The sequence below is a fragment of the Mobula birostris genome, chromosome 6 (genome assembly GCF_030028105.1).
Source record: "Mobula birostris isolate sMobBir1 chromosome 6, sMobBir1.hap1, whole genome shotgun sequence".
In the NCBI taxonomy this organism is placed as follows: Eukaryota; Metazoa; Chordata; class Chondrichthyes; order Myliobatiformes; family Myliobatidae; genus Mobula; species Mobula birostris.
This window is the reverse complement of record NC_092375.1, coordinates 192,395,818-192,418,292: the sequence shown is the minus strand read 5'-3', so window position 1 is coordinate 192,418,292 and position 22,475 is coordinate 192,395,818. Positions and strand designations below refer to the sequence as shown.

At 40.3% G+C, this 22,475-nt stretch overlaps 1 protein-coding gene across 1 annotated transcript in view; it reads left to right on the top strand.

Annotated features, from left to right (window-relative positions):
- The window catches only part of LOC140199671 (inactive dipeptidyl peptidase 10-like), a 928,450-nt gene that overhangs the window by 753,556 nt on the left and 152,419 nt on the right, over positions 1 to 22,475 (top strand). The window contains exon 9 of the mRNA XM_072262134.1: positions 6,911 to 7,065. Coding sequence (XP_072118235.1) covers positions 6,911 to 7,065 — 155 coding nt within the window. The remainder of the gene's footprint in view (positions 1 to 6,910; positions 7,066 to 22,475) is intronic.

Here is a 22,475-nt window from a genome sequence, read left to right as displayed (position 1 = left end):
AGAGATTTAGGATAGTTAGAAGAGTGGGCTGAAAGATGGCAGATGGAGTTTAATGCTAAAAATGTGATGTGCTACATTTTGGTAGGACTAATCAAAATAGGACATACATGGTAAATGGTAGGGCATTAAAGAACAGAGGGATCTAGGAATAATGGTGCATAGTTCCATGAAGATGGAATCTCATGTGGATAGGGTGGTGAAGAAAGCTTTTGGTTTGCTGGCCTTTATTAATCAGAGCATTGAGTATAGGAGTTGGGATGTAATGTTGAATTTGTATAAGACATTGGTAAGGCCAAATCTGGAGTATTGTGTACAATTCTGGTCACTGAATTATAGGAAGGATGTCAATAAAATTGAGAGAGTACAGAAGAGGTTTACTAAAATGTTGCCTGGGTTTCATCTCCTAAGTTACAGAGAAAGGTTGAACAAGTTAGGTCTTTATTCTTTGGAGCATAGAAGGTTGAGGGGGGGATTTGATAGAGGTGTTTAAAATTATGAGGGGGATTGATAGAGTTGATGTGATTAGACTTTTTCTATTGAGAGTGGGGAAGATTCAAACAAGAGGACATGGGTTGAGAATTAGAGGACAAAAGTTTAGGGGTAACATGAGGGGGAACTTATTTACTCAGAGAGTGGTAGCTGTGTGGAACGAGCTTCCAGCAGAAGTGGTTGAGGCAGGTTCTATGCTGTTGCTTGAAGTTAAATTGGATAGATATATGGACAGGAAAGGAATAGAGGGTTATGGGCTGAGTGCAGGTTGGTAGGAATAGGATAGAGTAAGAGTTCGGCACGGACTAGAAGGGCCGGATGGCCTGTTTCCGTGCTGTAATTGTTATATGGTTATACATATAATGGGTATGAGGGGAGACATCTTTAGAGAATACATAAAACTGTTGGATTGATGGCAAAAGGGGGTAAAATAAGAAGTGAAGGAATAATATTGACTCAACATAGAATCAAGCATACTATGCTTTTTAATTATTCCTTAAATCTTGTTGGAAAACATCACTCTAGGGTGTGTAGGTTTTGTCAGCATTATGAAACAGTTGAACACATTCTTTTACAATGTGAAACATACATGGTTGAAGGAAAGCAAATGCAGACTACACTACTATCCTTGAGTGTTGGTAATTTTCATTTAAAAACTGTTGTCACATACCCCGTGACAGGTTAAATAACCAGCAGAAATAGAGAACACTTTGGAGTCTGGTATTTCTCTTCAATAATACTATTTGTTAGTAACTATGCAGTACAGTACAGTAATATAATTTCAGATATATTAAATAGGTTAGCAAAGATTATATGTATATAAGTGTGGAAATATATGAAAACAAAGCTTCTTCAAGCCTAGGGGTAAATGGATACAGTCTTATGGTGATGAGTAAAGTTCAGTTCAGTTCGTGGTATTGAACTAAGTAGTGATGGAGAGAGATATTTATAATCCAGGGTAAATGTCGAGAGAAGGCAATTACGTCGATATTCCACAGATTCCATGACAGCAATACAAAATAACAATAGTAATAGGTTTCATCTCCGAAGTTATTCAGCTCCACACACAAAATATCACCGACAGTGATCTTTAACGAATATCCTTTCAACACAAGTGGTATCACACCCGAATTCAGCTACGGATCATTCCAAAGTGGTGCCCACAGGATACTCAAACAGAATCCACATATGGATTGTCACCAACTGTAGCTTATCACTAGGGGGACCCTCTTCAAGGGAACCAACCCCAAACACACAACATGATAGCCACTTATCCAGTTCCACGACATACGAAATAACTCCAACAGTGATTTGCCACAGAGGTGCTTTTCTTCAGTGAACTACCACACCAAACAAGGGTAACACACAAGTGGTATTCACAAAGGTACTCCCCTCACCAGAGAACCCACTCTTGTTGATTAACTATGTGGCAGTCACACCTTCATATTCAAATGGAACTCAAACTCACCCTTACAGGCTACTTAGAGAGAGAGAGAGTCTAAACAGTAACCTCTTTGTCACTAGGTTTCTTCTGTTTCAAACCTTCCTCTCCCCTCTTCTCTTCTTTTAAAGTCACCGAATGTGACCACAAAAAAGGAGACCATCTTCTGTGAGTGAGCTATCAACCCAGGTGAGGGTTGATCACACGAATAACTTCCCACTGGTCACACCTTTTCCACACTGTGAGAGCCACTGATCGATTCTCCTGATCGATCCTCTGAAAACCCACCTTTCTGCGGGCACAACAAAGCTCATCCAGTGTCCAAAACCATGTGTCTGTGAGTTTATCAGCTGACCTTCTATTTATCTCACCAGCTGTCCATCAAGTAGCTCCTGCCTTCTCTCTCTGTAAGAACACAGAAACTGGCAGCGTCCTTGCAAAAGTGTAAATATGCTGCAGAGAAACCATAACACCATCTCAAAGCAGTCTTCACCTCTCTCTCTCTCTTAATACCAAGGTGCTTGTGTTGAACAACTCTCTCCTCCTCCTCCTCCTCCTCCTCCTCCTCCTCCTCCTCCTCCTCCTCCTCCTCCTCATCCTCATCCTCATCCTCATCCTCATCCTCATCCTCATCCTCATCCTCCTCATCCTCATCCTCCTCATCCTCATCCTCATCCTCATCCTCATCCTCATCATCATCATCATCATCATCATCATCATCATCATCATCATCATCATCATCATCATCATCATCATCATCATCATCATCATCATCATCATCAAAAATATGACCCCTAGGGGTACATAACACTGTTAAGTTTTGGAAGTGACTAATTTATTCACAATATTGTCTTTCATTATTGACAATCTATAGGGCTTTTTGGGGTAATTTAGTTTTCATTTGATAAAGAACTAGTAGGGGTTTTATTTCTCAACTCTCTACTCGACACTCCAGTCCATTTGGTGATGGTAATGCACCTTTAAGTTGGACTGCCAACCACCATTAAAAGTCTGAAGAAGAAGACTTTTACTGTGATTTTTATAAATGGTTATCGTTTTCCTGAAAACACAGCGTTCAAATACATTATTTATTATAAGCCTGAGCAAGTCTGCAGAAGGTGGAAATCAAGAGAACCACACACAAAATGCTGGAGGAGCTCATCAGGTCAGGCAGCATCTAGGGAAATGAGTAAACCATCGATGTTTCAGGCTGAAACTCTTCTTCAGGACTGGAAAGGAAAGGGGAAGATGCCAGAATAAAAAGGTGCGGGGAGGGGAAGGAGAATTGCTAGAAGGTGGTAGGTGAAGGGCAGGTGGGTAGGAAAGGTAAAGGGTTGGAGAGGAAGAAATCTGATAGAACCCAGGGGAAGGTGACAGGCAGGTAAGAAAAGGTAAAGGGGCAGAGTGAGGAATAGAAGAAGGGGGAGGGGCAATGTTTTTACAGGTTGGCAGCGACCCAGATGGAACATAAAGTGTTGCTTCTTCACCCTGAGGGTGGCCTCATCTTGGCACAGGAAGAGGCCATGGACCAACACGTTGGAATGGGAATAGGAATTAGAATTTTTAGCCACTGGGAATTTGTGCTTTTGACAGATAGAGCCGACGTGCTCAATGAAGCGGTCCCCCAATTTACGACTAGTCTTATAATTCAAATACATTGAGAATCCATCATTAACTCAAGCTGATAAAGATCTTTTTTGTTGAACCCCAACATAAAACACCGATATTTTATGTTCAAATACAGAGTGGGTTTCAACACATTTTCCATCATCCAAGCTGGGCCAAAACTTCTAATGACTGAAAGTTGTCAACATAGGCTCTGCTACCTTAAAGCTCACTGAATGAAAGGGCATAGATAAGGACTGCAAGTTACAGTTCATTCCTGTCTGCACGGACTACTGTAGAATAAGGCTGACCTTTATCAACCTCATTACTCTGCTATGGTCCAAGTTCACACAGATCTGTGGCATTGTGAAGCTATGTCATATTTCAGGGATTTGAAACCATGCTACAGATGCCTATTTCAGATACCACCTCATCCAAACCTTTAGTCATCTGATTTAAATAATGGCATTGGTGTCACAAAGCTTGGTTTCACTCAGGGGTGGTAATGGGGACAAGCTCCCACTACCTATTAATTGCTCCCAATGGTTTGTGTCTCAAAAATAGGCTCTGACAAACCAAGTCCAACTCCTGGCCTTCATGTGCAGCTCAGCTACGAAGACTGGCAGAACTGTTTCTAATGACAGGAGAGGAGGCAAGGACGGGTTACTCGCACCTTATACCAATTGTTTCAGCCAGGGTTGTCAGCTCAGCTAGGAGAAGGAAAACTCTGATCTCAGATCTCTGCTACCTTGCTGCTGTACTCACTCATGGGAAAGGCTTCAGAAGTAAACTTACTTACTTACTGCCCATTGCACCACAGGTGTCTAGGGCAGCAATGAAGGTCCTCCATCTCTGGCAGTGTTCAGAGACTTCCTTGTGGTTTTCACTGCTGTCAGTCAAGCAAGGCCTGGCTGGAGACTCAGGAATCCCATTGCACTCAGATGTAGAAGGTTTCTTCATTGCTGTTTCCATAATAATTGTGTTTTACCAGTCAGCGTTGTTAGTTCTAAGCTGAACCCCTGAACCTAGAGGACTGGTAGACCACTCTTAGTCCGTCTTCTGCCTTTTAACCTGTTTGGCACGGGTGACCCTATTGAGAGCCAGAGCATAAAACTCTGACTCTAGCTAACATAGCTCTCCAGGTCATTGAGGCATGTGAGCCTCCAAACCGTGATGAGGTTGTGTTCCTCTTGGGGGTCAGTAGTAAACTCCAAGGGAATAATCCAGAGCTGCACTCTCTAAGATAGCCCTGTGTTGAGCTCAACGCTGACTGGAAACTCCTGCAACACTGCTGGTACCAAACTGTATCAGTCTCTGCCATTTCTTAGGTTCATCAGATGTGTGGAGTAGGGGTGCCTGCTACACAAGCACAGCCTTCTTCCATATTGTACTGTCCAGACTTACATCTCCAGACAGCTGGAACACAGCATTCATGGTTGATCCTGATCGAAAGAGGCCTCTGTCTCTCTCTCTCTCTCTCTCTCTCTCTCTCTCTCTCTCTCACCCTGTGTTGTCCCAGCTATCCATTGTCCTACAGGTTGTTTAACACTGTTTAATGGATCACAAGAAAGTAAAGGACCTCCTCAAAATCTTGCTGCAAACACCTACACGAAGAAACCATCCACTTTCTGCAGGAATGCAAGAGCTTCAGAAGCTGGAAACAAATGTTACCAGCACAATTTGGAAGTAGAAGATATACATTGTCCACTTACGCTAAGTGGAAGTACTGAGTGAAAAAAGAGGCTGTACTTCAACTGTACACTGTAATTGGTAATAAAAGATGACTTAGCTGACATTGGAAGACATCCAATATTTCCTTCAGCTAGAAAAAGATTTAAATTGTTGGGTATAGTGGCTTTCATTGGTATTGTACAAGTAGTCTCAATAGAGAAGGTGTTTTACTTGGAAAGGAGACACTTGGAGATTAATGTTGTGCATCAGTGGTACAAGGCATTTAATTAAAGATTTGATCGATTAGACCCAGCCTGATTGCACTGGCAGATTGAATGATTTCCTGCTCATTCAATTGCTCTGTTTCCTTGTAGGGCTCATCATCTTCTGTGAACAGTTGTATTTCTGTGTTTAGCCATTCTGCTTTTAATCTACTTTATAAGACCATGGGATATAGGAGCAGAAAGCCCATTGAGCCTGCTCCACCATTCTGTCATTGGTGGCAATGATTTACACAGAGTCACCACCCTCGGATAAAGAAATTCTGTTCTCAAGGGATGTCCTTGTAATTTGAGGCTATGTTCTGGTTCTAGGCTGTCCCACTATTGGAAACATCATCTACACATCCACTCTAACTAGGCATTCCGATATTCAGTAGGATTCAATGAGATTCTTCGAAACTCCAGCAAGTACAGGCCCAGGTCCTTCAAATGTTCCTCATACATTAACCCTTTCGTTCCCAGAATCATTCTTGTGAATTTAGATTGGACTATCTCCAATGCCAGAACATCCTTTCTTAGATATTGGGCCCAAAATTGCTCGCAATACTCCAAATGTGGTCTAACCAGTGCCTTATAAAGACTCAGCATTACATCCTTGTTTTTATATTCTAGTCCTCCCAAAATGAATGTGGATGATGCATTTGCCTTCCTCCCCACAGACTCAACCTACAAATTAACCTGTAGGGAATTCTGCACTAGGGCTCCCAAGTCCCTTTGCACCTCTGATTTCTGAACTTTTGGCCTGTTTAGAAAATTGTCTACACCTTTATTCCTTCCACAGAAATGCATGACCATACACTGCACTCCATCTGCCACTTCTTTGCCTAGTCTCCTAAGCCGTCCAAGTCTTTTGTAAGGAAGAATCATTCAGCAAATACAGCACTGTGCAAAAGTCATAGGCACATATACAGTGTGTGTGTGTGTGTGTGTGTGTATATCTACATATCTATAGATCTATAAGTAAATACATGGTTACAAGGATTATAGGAAGCTGATTAAAAAATTCAAGGATACCGAATTTGCCGAACCATCAGGAACCAGGGCAAACCATTCTGTTCATTCTGGAACACTGAAAAGCTAAGCAGATATGCTATAAAGCAGTAAGTAGCGAAATGTAATTGTGAGATGTATCAAAATTATTCATTTCCAGAATATCTGTTTCGTCATACATAGAGAAAAACTCTAATAGAAATAAGCCTGATTTCAGTATGTACAATTCATTTATGAATTATATTTATTAACTTGCATTCCATTTCATTATTTTCCTCAAAAGCAATAGATATAGTGTATCTAAGTGTTAAATATTTTATTTTGTATTTGAACTCACCAATGCTCATAAGCTCCTGTTAGCTGTAAATTGGTTTGGAGCCTCATGATTGCTTTTATTGATTGTTTTATTTTGATGAAAATGCTTTGATTACAGAAGAGCTGATTCATTCCCATGTCACTCATTGGTGGTCCCCCAATGGAGAACGTCTGGCGTTTCTGATGATCAATGATTCCTTGGTGCCTAATATGATAATTCCGCGATTTACTGGTAATCTGTATCCAAAAGGAAAACAGTACCCATATCCTAAGGTAAGAAAAACAAATACAAATCTTTAAAAATATGTATTAATGAGTAATGCATACATTTGAAATCAGAATTTGTTGTGTGATCTTGTGTTGTTGCAGAGTACAGAGAAATAGATTTAGATCATAGAGTCTAGGACTGACAATAAAGAAAATGAAATGTTATCAGTTGTGAATTGTGCAGAAAGGTTGAGAAAGAAAGAAAGGACATCCATTGTTACGTTTTTAAATATTCTGTAAGTACAGCTGTTTTATTAGAACTACAGAAGTAAATTGAGCAAACACTGAAAATGTGCTGTGCCCTTTGAGTCTGTTTACATAGTTTAAACTACCTCTGCTGAGCAGAAGCAGCAGATGTCTATTGTTTGACAAGCAACTGAAGTGAGGAGGATTAGCTGATTTATAAATATTCTTTCACCAAACTTCCAGAAATACGTAAGTATTCCCATTAGTGAAATATATTTTATAGTCTGCATTCACCACTGCTCGACTTCTAGAGAACTTATCGTGAATGATACTGGAATCGGTAGAGTGCCATGTATCATACAGGCCTTTGTGTGAAAAGTGGTAAACCAATGCTAAATGTCAACTGGATTGTGGCAGATGATCAATTGTCACTTCTCTAAGTATTTAAAACACTCCATAGCAATTGTTAGGGATGTCTTAAGCCATATTCTAGGAGATAACAGTAAGTTACCCTGTCAGATGTTAGACACTTCTGTTTTCTGAACAGATGCGCCATAACAAATGCAAATAACTTTTGCAGTTAAGATCTTTAATACAAAGTAACTCTCCAATTTGTATGCTTCAAGATAAAAGATGTGCTTAAAGAGTGATGCAGAGGGCTTTCTATCAAGAAATCGTTTTAGATGCCTTCAACAAATTCTGACAACTGTTTAATACCGTGCGTCTCTTGCATATCTGGGTAAAGGGAAGTACTCATGAAGGAGATGACTCGGTCTGCTTAATCTTACAAAGGTGTTTGTAATTTTCTCATTATCCCCTTTTGTTCAAGAGCCTGATGGCTGAGGGTCAATTTTGTGATATTAATATAAATTTGCAAGCCTTAAAATTCCTGGTTTGTCTCATCAGCCATTTCCCAGCACATTTCAGCACAATACTCTATGTGGAACCTAGTGATAGAGTTGGAATTTGATGGATTTCTCCTGCTTTTGAGGCAAAATGTCTGTTCTTAGCTCCTGCTCCAGATCAGATATGTATTTCTATTTACACATTCAGAAACATCGAAAAATTCTGATGGCTTAGAAAGCCATCAGAACTAGTGGTGAGGCTTTGTAACCAACCAGTTTTTCAGAGGGGTTTTGTGACCAGGACCTCTCATGGCCTGCTTACCTTACCTAATTGCATTGTTCAAAGGTCCTCGTCCTGGTACGCAGGGGTTCACTACTTTGGTCCACATCAGCTTTAACTAAAAATGTTATTGAAGTGTGGACAAGGTTATTACAGAGTACAAGCAGCCTGTTGGAGGAACTCAGTGTTACAGTGAGTGGTGACTCCTTGTGTACAGCTCCAAAGGGAATCGTCAAATATTCCTGGTAATACTATTCTTTTGCACTTCTGGTCAGGTGCTAATTGCATTTCATTGGATTTGTATCTGTACTTGGCACAATGACAATAAAGTTGAATCTAATCTAATCTAATTGAGGACTGCCGCAGCTGAAATCCAGTCACAGTCATGGGTACTTCAGTAAGCAAAATTGTTTCAAGATGTTTACAAAAATCTATTGATTCTCAAAATTAGCAGACTCTAACCTGCAGGACACCAGGCAGCAAGTGCAATTTCCTTTTTAAAAAGCGCAGCTGCTTTTCTGAGCTGTAGGTAAAAGTGAAACGTGGGACCCTGAAGCCCCTCTCCCTACCACACTCCTGGCTAATATGTAATCTCTGGAAAATAAAACGAAAGACATTGAGGGACATCAGGAACTGCTGTGTAGTTTGCTTCATAGAGACATGGCACACTCCTAGCACCCCGAGAGCTTCACCATCCACCGCATGGACCGATCATTGGTTTCAAGTAAAGGCAGAGGAGTGGTGTTTGCTTCATGATTAACTCATTATAGCACACACACATTGCAGTTCTGTAAAGACCTTCTCTAACAACCTTGAACAGTGGGTGGTCAAGTGCATTCTATCTGCTATGAAAGTTTTCCACCATAATCGTAAGTTCCGCCCCTCCCTGGTCAGCATTAGGCTGGCACTGGAGGAGTTGAGCATCGTATTCAGCGGTCACAACACACATACTGACATGCCTGAACCAGAAGATTTGCAGTCTGCTGAGGGTGAGATACATGGTGTTCAAGACTGGTGATCAAGAACTCTACCAGAAGTCCAGGTATGACCTACAGAAGACTATCTTAAGAGTGAAAAAACAATTCCAACTGAAGTTAGAGGCAAAATCCTATGTACATCAGCCATAGCAGGGTTTATAGGCCGTTACTTCCTACAAGCCAAAACCTAACATCAAAAATGGTTGTGATGCTTCAGTCCCTAATGAGATGAAGCTTTTATGCACATTTTGAAATGAAAAATAAAACTATACCTGTACGAATCCCTGCAGCATTTGGCAACCCTGTCTCAGAACATATTTTGAGAGAGAGAGAACACTCACAAGGCATCTGGCCCCAACGGTGTACCAGGCAGGACACTGAAAGCCTGCGCCAATCAACTGGCTGGAGTGTTTAAGGGCATCTTGAATCTCTCACTGCTGCAGTTAGAAGTTCCCACCTGCTTCAAAAGAGTGACAATCATACCAGTGCCCAAGAAGAGCAGGGTCAGTTGCCTCAGTGAATATCATCCAGTAGCACTAATACCTCCTGTGATTATGTGCTTTGAGAGGTTGGTCATGGCCAGAGGTAACTCCTGCCTGGACCTGCCGCAATTAGCCTACTTCCTTAACAGGTCTACAGTGAATGTAATCTCAATGGCTCTCCATCTGACTTAGGACCACATGGACAACAGCATTACCTATGTCAGGCTGTTGTTTAAGGATTAGAGCTCAGTGTGCAACACCATAATCCCGTCAGTAACAATCAACAAGCTTCAAAACCCGGACCTCTGGACCTCTCTCTGCAACTGGATCCTTGACTTCTCATCAGGAGACGACAGTCAATGCAGATTGGAAATAACATCTCCTCCTCGCTGGCAATGAACACTGGTGCATGTCTCTTTCCAATTTTGGATTCTTTCATTAAATTGGGAATAGGTGCATCTATTGTTTAGAATACTGTTATTATGTTTAATGACCAACGAAGGCTGAAGAAGAAGACTGCAGGCATTAAGTTCAACTTGATGAGAAACAAGGAGAGCTTTGTAAATTTGTCTTAGTCAAGATGCAGTGTGTTGACCTGTGAAATACTGACTAATACTTTCCTCCCACTGATATGTTCAGTCCAAAGCATTCCTCCAGTTAAATTGTTTGGTGCTTTATAATGAGATTGTTGAATCAGATTCACTTTTCACCACATCCCATTACATTCCCTCATCCCTATCTCAAAATATCAAATCCCTGCTTTGGAATGATACCTAATAATATTAGACAACGAAGATTTTGCTTCCCAAATATTTTTGGGTGTGTCTTATAGATTTTGAGCTGCTGATCATGAAAATCCCCATGAGATTTCCCTATCACATTCCATTTTTTCTGATCGCTAATTTTTGTAATTTCAATCAATAATTCGATGATGATGACGACGTCGACTCAGACCTGAGAGGCTAGCGTCGGGCATTTTCATGCCTTACAAGGCACAGTTCGAAAGGCTGTGTGGGACGTCACTCCTCACACAGACATTTCGCAGTGTTATTTTACGAGGCCAAGTTGCGAGCTCGACATCAACCCGGCGTGGATGGAGAGCGCGCACGGGGGCGGCCTGTCACTGGATCGAACTCAAGAACCTCCGTTCTCGAGCCCGGTGCTGATCTCACTGCGCCACCAGCCGACCAGTGAAAGTTCAAGTTAAAATAACTGATGCCAAGATTAGGGCATTTTTGTTGATCCACAAATCAAACAGTTCATCAAAGACAGGCCAAAGAGTTTCTAGTAGAACTGCAGAAAATCGCATGGAAAGCATTCAAAGATGTTGTTGAAAATTTTCTTGGCAGCTGCAGAACACCAAACTACATGCAGCTGGTTGACCACATATTTCAAGCATACAAAACCATGAAGTGCAAGATGTCACTAAAGGTTCACTTTCTGCATTTCCATTTAGATTTCTTCCCTATAAATCTTGGTGCTGTCTATGGCGAACATGGTGAAAGGTTTCATCAGGACATTGCAGTCATGGAGAAACGATATCAGGGCAACTGGAATCCATCAATGCTGGCTAATTATTGTTGGACAAGTGAGAAGCCTTAGACACTGAGTAGAAATGAAAATCATCAACAAAACATTTTTAGCTTAGTTGGAGTTATTGTAAGTGTCAGCATCGTTCTGCAATTAAACAAATTATATTCAATTAAAGATAACTTATTGTTTCTCCAAATTCCTATACGACAGTCTGAAATTATATTTGTGTTCAGCTTCAAGCGGTCTATCATAAACAAAAAAAAAATTCTGAGGAAGCAAAACTTTTGAAAAAATTTGTTGTGCAGTATAAGTTATAACTCATTCACAAAGCGGTCTCACTTGCATTCCATAGTATGAACATCCAGACGTTCATTAGGAAATTGGTCACCACGGGGTTTGCCTTCTATCTAAATTGGCCAACAGCTGAATAATACCAAAAGTCAGAGAATGGCGAGGAACATAGATTCTTGAAGTACTAATTGATGTGAATGGCAAATGATAAATGAACAGGAAAGTGAGGTGAAATGTTAAGGACATTTCAGAATCAGAATCAGGTTTAATATAACTGTCATGAAATTTGTTGTTTTGCAGCAGTATTGTATTGCACTGCATAGTAAGAGGAACTATAAATTACAGTAAGTACATATACAGTACTGCACAAAAGTTCTAGCTACCCCATCTCTATATTAAATACATAGATAGAGAGAACTAGGGTGGCTAAGACTTTTGCACAGTATTGTAGTAATTTTATATATTGCACTATACTGCTGCTGCAAAAAAACCATTCCATGACATAAATGAGTGATGATAAACCTGATTCTGATATGGGTCTCCACCCCCATCCCTGGCACTCCTTCCTCACCATCTGTCCCACACCCCTCCCATGGACTCCACCCTCAGTATTTCCAACATCCTTTGTTCCTGACAGATCTACAAGCTCACTCTCTGCTCCACGTTAACAAAAATTTGCTGTGCAAGTCTTAGGTATCCTAGCTATACATATGTGCCTAAGACTTTTGCACGGTAATGTATAAAAAAATCATTCTGCCTCACACCTTGAATATTTATTTAAATTGAGATTATTTCATCTACATTCCTGAGCCCTTCAACTAAGAACTTACAATATACATTCCGTTTCCTTGAAGCTAGCAGTAAAACATTGAAAAAATGCAAGATGTCAAAAACTAGCTTTTACTACTATCATTGTAAACTGAGCCTACTGTGTTAACAAACAAAACTGATACCGAGTCACAGGGTAAGTGTTCAAAGGCTCAGTGCAACTTACACAACAGCAGGGACAATACTTGTGGAGATGTGTCACACACAGGGGAATAACTTAGTTGAACTCTTTGGAGTTCAGAAGAATTGTTGGGGGGGGGGTCACATTGAAGCCTATCAAATATTGATAATTCTGGCTAAAGTCCTGGAAGTCTAGGACCAGAGGGAACAACCTCAGAATTGAGAGACATCTATTTAGAAAAGAGATAAGAAATTTCTTTAGTCAGAAAGTAGCAAATCTGTGGAATCCATTGCCACAGACCGCCGTGCAGACCAAATCACTGGTGGGGAAAAGGCAGGAGAAAGGGGGTGAGAGGGACGATGGAACGGTGGAACAGACTCACTGGGATGAATGGCCTAATTCTTCTCCTATGTCTTGTGGAACTGCTGACCACTCCTGTGCAGGGAGTTTATTTACACTTACAGAATATGTAAGCAGCATGAAAAAGGATGAACATTAACTTGAAGCAGAAGTTCATTTGTGGTGATGAATTTTAGGTTAGAACCTAAATATGGCATCTTGTACACGGCAATAGTAAGTTTTTTTTATTTATTCATTCATTCATTCATTCATTTATTTATTATTCATTCATTCATTCATTCATTTATTCATTTATTTATTTATTGATTGATTGATTGATTGATTGCTTATTTGAGATACAGCATGAAGTAGGCCCTTCTGGTCCTTCGAACCGTGCCACCCGGCAATCTCCATATTTAACCCTAGCCTAATCCGGGGACAATTTACATTTACCAATTGACCTACCAACCGGTACATCTTTGGACTATGGAAGGAAACCAGAGCACCCGGAGGAAACCCACGCATTCACAAGGAGAATGTACAAACTCCTTACAGACGGGGCCGGGAGTTGAACCCAGGTCACTGGTACTGTAAAATGTTGCACTAACCATTTACGCTACCGTATCAACAAGCCTTTAATTTATTGAGTAAAGGCTGATTGAAAGGTAGGTTTTAAGGAGTATATTACAGAAGGAGAGTGAGGCAGACATCCAGAGAGGTTTAGGGAGAGAATTTCAGACCCAAAGGCCTGGAAGTAGGAGACATATAAATCGATAAGAGCTAGGGTGATGATGAAAAAGGATGGATACAAGTTAGGACACAGATAATAGAGTTTTGGACTGTTTCAGCTTCAAGATGTGCAGAATGTAAGTAGCAAGATAAGAATATATTGCAATAAACTCCACAGAGTACAAAGGAAATTGATGCTGTTTCCACAACAAATGAGCAGTTCCAGTTCCAGAGTAGAAATTGATGATTTTTTGTTTAAATTGAGATACTCAATATCAAAAATATAAACAGAAAATTTAATACAACTGAGTGCAGTAATATCAAACAGTGCTCCAATTCTAATAAGTGTCTTTTAAAACCGAGATTTGTGTTTATAGCCACATCAGTGGGGAAAAAATATAAGCCAATGCAGGACTATATTGCGATTTGATTGTCATGAAGCATAGGCCACATCAGTCAGGAGCCCATATGGTCAATTCAATCATGAAACACAGATTTAAATGGTTATACAAAGCAATGCTAAGAAGAATTGGACAGGGAGGTCAAGAGCAAATTGTCAATAGACAGACAGACAGACATGCTTTATTGATCCCGAGGGAAATTGGGTTTCGTTACAGTGGAACCAACCAAGAATAGAGTATAAATATAGCAATATAAAACCATTAATAATTAAATAACAATATGTAAATTACGCCAGATGGAAATAAGTTCAGGACTAGCCTATTGGTTTAGGGTGTCTGATCCTCCAAGGGAGGAGTTGTAAAGTTTGATGGCCACAGGCAGGAATGACTTCCTATGACGCTCAGTATTGCATCTCGGAGGAGTGAGTCTCTGGCTGAATGTACTCCTGTACCCAACCAGTACATCATGTAGTGGATGGGAGACATTGTCCAAGATGGCATGCAACTTGGACAGCATCCTCTTTTCAGACACCACCGTCAGAGAGCCCAGTTCTATCCCCACAACATCACTGGCCTTACGAATGAGTTTGTTGATTCTGTTGGTGTTTGCTACCCTCAGCCTACTGCACCAGCACACAACAGCAAACATGATAGCACTGGCCACCACAGACCCGTAGAACATGCTCAGCATCGTCCGGCAGATGTTAAAGGACCTCAGTCTCCTCAGGAAATAGAGACGGCTTTGACCCTTCTTGTAGACAGCCTCAGTGTTCTTTGACCAGTCCAGTTTATTGTCAATTCGTATCCCCAGGTATTTGTAATCCTCCACCATGTCCACACTGACCCCCTTGGATGGAAACAGGGGTCACCGGTACCTTGGCTCTCCTCAGGTCCACCACCAGCTCCTTAGTCCAAAAATTGCAGGTCGGGCAGCACATAATGAAAGAGAAACAATTGACATTTTGGGTATATGATCCTTCATTAGATTGTAGAAGAGAAAGAAGATACAAGTTGTTTTTGAGTAGGAGGGAGAGTGGAGGAGGAATGTGTAGGATAAAAAGAATGTCAGTGATAGGATGACTTGAGATTGATTAATGGCTGTAGTTTATCAGTACATGAAGCTAAATTAACAAATGTCACAACACATGCCGGTGATAATAAGCCTGATTCTGATTCTGATTCTTGGTGTGTGAAATAAGTTTTTAAAGGTAAAACAGGACTTGCCCACCAGGCTAGTCTAAATCATCCATTCGTTATGTGCCGTGTTGTATCACATGGTCTTGGCAAATTTTTGTGCAGTAGTGGTTTGCCATTGCTGCCTTCTAGGCAGTGCCTTTTAAGGATGGGTAACCCCAGCCATTATCAATACTCTTCGAAGATTGTCTACCTGAGATCAGTGGCCGCAAAACCAGGACCTATGATCTGTACCAGCTGCTCAAATGATCATCCACCACCTGCTTCACATGACTCTGATCTGGTGGAGATGAGCAGCTAAGCAGGTGCTACACCTTGCCCAAGGGTGACCTGCAGGCTAGCGGAGGGAGGGAGCGCCTTACACCTCCTTTGGTAGAGATACTCACCTCCCAAATAAGACTAAATAATTATGATAAAAATAATTGGGCCAGCATGATTTAAACAAAAAACAGAAAATGGTAAATACTGGAAAAATAAAATGGACTAATTATTGTGGATAAATAATTCAAACTTCATTTGGGAGTCAAAAACGTCAATCTCTAAGAACAGGGTAGAGGAGGGAGCCTAAGTAATAGGGTTTGTGGCAGGGATCTAGACAATTCCTTTGCAACTCCAAACATTTAGTTGGAAAAGTTTTCAACTCATCCAGTTTCAAATGTGGCAGTAATAATGTGGGTGTGGGAAGAGGAATAATCTCAGAAATTTCTCTAGCCATGCCTGAACAGATAAGAATCAGAATCAGGTTTAATATCATCATCATCATCATCATATGTCGTGAAAGGGTTAACTTCGTGGCAACAGTACAATGCAATACATGATAAATATAGAAAAAAATCTGAATTTCTATAAATATATATACTATTTTAATATATATGTTTAATAATTAAAGTCAGCAGTACAAAAAGAGAAATTAAAAAAGTAGTGCGTTAGTATTCATGAGTTCAATGTCCACTTAGAAATCAGATGGCAGAGAGGAAGAAGCTGTTCCTGCATCACTGAGTGTGTACCTTCAGGCTTCTGTACCTCCTTCCTGATGAGAAGAGGGCATGTCCTCGGTGGTGGGGGTCCTTAATGACACCACCTTTCTGAGGCACCGTTCCTGGAAGATGTGTTGGATACTACAGAAGCTAGTAGCCAAGTTGGAGCTGACTAATTTTAGAACTTTCTGCTATTGAGTTACCTACTGAGTTCCTCCAGCGTTTTGTATGTGTTGCTTTGGTTAAAGCAGCCTTAGGAAACAAACTATCTGATATAGTAGACAACTCTCAAACTAACATGTTGGTGTCAGCCTCAGTGTATACTGAATCTTGGTAGTCAGTGGGGATATTCACCTCTTACTGAATAGGCAGCCCTCATGGCTTTTGTACCAATTTATTTCTAAATAATTGCCTTGAACATATGAATTGCCACTGCCCATCTCATGTCAAGGACAACAAAGTGACTAAGAGGTGGATATTCAGGAAAGCAGGAGGCTCTAGGTGAACAAGGATGGAGCCTCAACTGGCATCAGTAGGCATTCTGTAAGGTTGGTTTTCTGGAGCTGTTTCTCAACAAATACCACATCTTTCCAACCATTTCCCTGCTGACTCAGTGATTGCAGGAGTATTTGACTTCAGTCATTATAAGCCAGGGAAAGGTGCCAGGGCTTCAGGAACTGATGTGCTACAATAGCGAGCAGTGGTGCTAATTCATAAGTCTGGCTTGCATCTCTTTCACTTTGCATCACTTCAAGCATGAAAAATGTTTTTCAGGCATCTTAAAATCAAGCTTTATTTTTATTGCAGAGAAACAAAATGCCTCAACAGAATTCCCTTTCCAACGTGCAAAGATTTAGCTGATCTTGAATGGTCACTCTGAATTTAACCTTCTCCAGATTTGAAACTAAATCTTTGAAATCCAGGGCATTATGTGTCACTTTACACCGCTGGGAAGAACTAAAAGGAAAATTGGGGCAAATACCTAGCAATGCATTAGTGAAATTATTTTAAGTTTCAGCTTACATCACCTGTGCCAATGGGACTATTCTCCGGCATTTAAATAGAAAATCACCTTCTGTTAATGGCCTACATTTCTATATGGTCATTTTAAATGCTGGTGCTTGGGCAAGGATAGCTACTACTCATTAAAGCAGTCATTAACCAACTTCCTTTACTTACTAGAGAAAGGGTCACCAGAGTAAATGGCCACCAGATCATAGCTTATCCTACACCTATTATCCCATATCAATTAACTTTTCAGATATGGTTTTAAATGGGTATTAGTAGTCCACCCACACAAGTAGAAGACTATTTATAAATGGTAACTTTCAAAGAAAATCTGGTAAAGCTTATCTATGACCTTCCAGCCTTCTGCATTAAGAGCTCTAAATAGCAGGTACTCAAGGGATCACTGTAGATTCCACAAAAAAAAGGATTTTAAAAATGTCTATAAATATATAGGTTAAGCACCATCTGTTGAGAAGGGAAAATGGATTTACTGTTGCAATTGTTGACCTTTCTCTACAATCAGAATTCATGGAAAACCATCAATCAGAAATATGAAGTTTAATTTTCTCTCCACAGACAACACCTAACCCACTGCGTACTTCTATCATGTTGTACTTTGGACTTTGGGCATACAGAAAATTTTGTTTTCTTTTTAAGGGATGTAAGGGGATTTATTCCAGTTGGGTTATTTAAGATAATAATAACTTTAATGTAAGTAGTAATTTAATGATGACTTGCTCTTGATCTTCTTGTCTAATTCTTCTCGGCACTGCTTTGTATAACTATTTAACCCCGTGTTTAATGAATCATTTGACCATACAGGGCTCCTGACTGATTTGGCCTTTGCTTCATAATGACCAAACCCCAATATAGTCCTGCATTGCCTTATATTTTTCTCCTCTGACGTAGCTATAAACAAGAAACACGGTTTTAAAAGACACTTATTAGAATGAGAGCACTGTTCGTTATCATTGCACTCAGCTGTACTGAGCCGGCAGATGCAACTTAATTCATTATTTATGAACTACAAGATGCATCTTACAGTTAAAATGACATTATTGTATGCTAGAAGAAAAAGGTCAATTCAAGATTAGCATGCAAGATTTTAACTGCAAGGTGTTTTAAATTCTGTTTGTGGGGAAGCAAGTTGGTGTACTGTTCATCATTCGCCACCTAGTGGAGCCCATAAGTAATTAGGTGTTAAGACCCAAGAAAGAATTACGTAAATTAGGTTATTTTATAGGAACATTATCAACCTATAATGCAGGTTCAGCATTCAGTCTTTCAAGACAGATAAATTCCTTTGAAAATTGTACTTGGCTTCATCCATTTCCTTTACGTGGGGCCACATTTATGAAATTCACAGCATGTTACTTTACCCGGCTACTTTATTTCCTGCTAATCAGCCATAGCTTTAAAGATGTAACAAATAGGAAACATATGCTACAGAGCAGCTCAAATCAGCCCTGATTTGATAAGATTATGGCTGATCCTGACCTTAACCTCACTTTCCCATCTGATCACTATATATTTTTTGTGATTTTCATCGACCAAGGACTCCATTGAACTCACTCTGTGTGCACTCCCTATGGGAAAGAAAATTCCAATCATCTAGAGTAAATCAGGTTTAGTGGTGATCAATCCCTAATCGTAATTTAGATCACATGGCTCTTGCCTCCGCAGTCAGTAGAAGCAGCCTGTAGCCTCTGCTCCCTCAAGTCCTCTCAAAACCGTACCTTTCAATGAAATCATCTCTCACTCTTTCAAACTCCATATGGTACTGCAGACTTCAGTTTTTCCTCAAAGGCAATCTTGCTTAATTTCATCAGGACTTTACGTTAAAATAATGCTGCTCTTCCTTCTGCATCTGCTTGTCACCAACAAATCCAGTTCTGCTGAAAGATTATTGTCTTGAAAACTTAACTTTATTTCTCTCTCTCCCTACACTTACTTTTTTTTATAAATGCTGACATTTGTTAACTGAAGGGAGAATATTTCATAGAGTGCCCTAAAGTACTTGTAGGGGAACAGAGTTCAGCTAGTTTAAAAAATTCGTTCATGTTTCATAGGCATAACTCCCACACAATGCAAGGTTGTGAAGTAGAGGTCTAGAGATTGGTGGTGTGTTTCTTATTATTACAGCAACACGCAGAAAGAACCAGGCAGAAATACATAAGCTATTAGTTCAAAGTGAGTTGAGTGTTGAATAGCTGAAAGAAAGATTCAAGTGTGATTTTGGGCCACGGTATAATTGGCAGAGGCATCGACAGAAATGTAAGAGAGATTGATAGAGGAAGAAAAGAACCTCTCAAAGCAATCGCTCCTGGGTTTGTGTAATGATGTAAGCAAAGAAGAGAAAGGTCGATTAATTGGAGGACAGGGATCTGAGATAATAGTTGAAGGTAATTCTGTGACGAGAGACCTAGGTGTGGATGCTTTAGGACCCAAGTGCTTGGAGTATCTGAGAGTAAAATCGAGACACGATACAAGACTGAGACGAGGAGAGGGCTCTAAACCAAACACTGGACAAAAATTCAAAGTACAGCTAACAATTAGTATACTATATATAGTATAGTCATACTTTACTGATTCCGGGGGAAATTGGTTTTCGTTACAGTTGCACCATAAATAATAAATAGTAATAGAACTATAAATAGTTAAATAGTAATGTGTAAATTATGCCAGTAAATTATGAAATAAGTCCAGGACCAGCCTATTGGCTCAAGGTGTCTGACCCTCCAAGGGAGGAGTTGTAAAGTTTGATGGCCACAGGCAGGAGTGACTTCCTATGACGCTCTGTGTTGCATCTCGGTGGAATGAGTCTCTGGCTGAATGTACTCCTGTGTCCACCCATACATTATGTAGTGGATGGGAGACATTGTCCAAGATGGCATGCAACTTATACAGCATCCTCTCTTCAGACATCACCGTCAGAGAGTCCAGTTCCATCCCCACAACATCACTGGCCTTACGAATGAGTTTGTTGATTCTGTTGGTGTCTGCTACCCTCAGCCTGCTGCCCCAGCACACAACCACAAACATGATAGTACTGGCCACCACAGACTCGTAGAACATCCTCGGTATCGTCCGACAGACCTCAGTCTCCTCAGGAAATAGAGACGGCTCTGACCCTTCTTGTAGACAGCCTCAGTGTTCTTTGACCAGTCCAGTTTATTGTCAATTTGTATCCCCAGGTATTTGTAATCCTCCACCATGTCCACACTGACCCCCTGGATGGAAACAGGGGTCACCGGTACCTTAGCTCTCCTCAGGTCTACCACCAGCTCCTTAGTTCAATTACGCATTGAACTTCCAAATTCCAGAGAGTCGTAGCATCTAAACCCCAGAAGCTGGTTTGGTCAGGATCTAAGTGTGTTGAATCAAGGAAAGAGTTAGCAGTGTTAGATACAGTATAATAAACATCAATAGATTTAAAATTGATTGTAGAGGAAGGAAGGTTTGTTTGGGTTCACCATACTCCATGTGAACATTTTTTTTTTCTGAGTTTTTAATTCTCCTACTATGTGACTTCCCAGTCTATTATACACTAGGCAGTGGAAATATTCTTCCTGCATCTAGTTGTGATTAACTCTGCCAGAGTTTCAATAAGATCCTCTTTCATTTTACTTAATACATTCCTAGTCAAACCAACTTCTTCTCATACAACAGACTTGCCGTGCTAAGGATCCATTTTATGAACATTTTTTGCACTCCCCCTGAGGAAAATATGTATTTCACAAATGCGAGAAAGCCTGAAGGTGCTGGAAATCCAAAACAATACACACAGGATGCTGAAGGACAGGCTGCATCGATAGTAAAATATATACAGTCGATGTTTCGAGCTGAAACATTTCTTCAGGACTGAGAAGGAAGGGGGAAGATGTCAGAATCCTACCTTTTCATTCTGATATCTTTCCCCTTCCTGCTCAGTCCTGAAGAAGGGTCTGAACCACAAAACGTCAACACATGTAGTTTTTATTGAGCAAGGAAGTCAAAACTGCAGAGAATATACTGTGTGGTCTTACCAAAGTTACAATTGCAACAAAACCCGTTTGCCCCTGTACACAAATCCTCTTGTGACTAAGGCCAATAACCTATTTGTTTTCTTCTGCTTGCTGCATCGTGGTGTTTACTTTCAGTAACTGTGTAGAGCAGCTCTCAAATCTCCCTATCATCAGCACTCACCCAGCTATTACCATTTAGATATATTCCACTTTTCTATCTCTCCTACTGAAATGTTTGCCTTCACATGTCTTTGCCTACTCACTCAGTCCAAGTCACCCTTGATGCTTTTTTGCACTTTCCTCACAGTTCCACCCAGTTTAGTACCCTTGACAAATTTCTCTATACAGGCTGAGTACCCCTATCCGAAATTCCAAAATCCAAAAACTTCCGAAATCGGAATTTTTTGAGCGCTGACAAGACTTCACAAATGGAAAATTCCACAAGGCACTGAGAACATTGTCAAGTGAAGAATCGTAGGTTTCTGTACACCACAAACAGTTCTGAGGAGTGACCTCACATATGTAATGAAGAGAAGTTAGTGAAAAATAGAAAACACTGCATAAAGTGAAAAATGAAGATCTTGATTTTGTATGGTCAGCATCAGAGTGAACATGTGAGGATCATGAGACAAGCAAAGATCTATCACACTGAACTGAAATTTGAAGGTGGTTGTGAATATTCATCAGGCTGGCTGAAGAATTTTTTTTTAAAAAGCGCAGCACTAAATTTTTAAAGTATTTGCTGATCACGAAAATCTAGCACCAGAGCAAGTCCACAGTGCTGATTGTGTATATACCTTACATAATGGCATTAAATATTTAAAGCATTGCTGATGAAAATCTAGCACCAGAACAAGTCTACAATGCTGACTGTTTATATACCTTACATAACACCTAAAAAAGTAAAAGTAAAGCAAACTTTTAATCAAAACATGGCATCAAAGGTGGAGACTGAAAGCCTGCCGTTGTTCAGCAGTTGATTCAGGTCTTCTCCCAATGCTGCTGTGCTGCTTTTGTCACCCTGCACATATTATATTTTCATTATATTAATGACATAGAGTAATTTTTACTGTTAAGTGCATCTATGTAATGAGCAAGTGTACGACATAGACTGCTTATCAGCGGCACATAAATTTAGAGTCAGAAATGTTGACGATCCTGAGCTGTCTTATTATATATTCCAAAATCCAAAATTCAAGACACTTTTCAGCCCCAAGCATT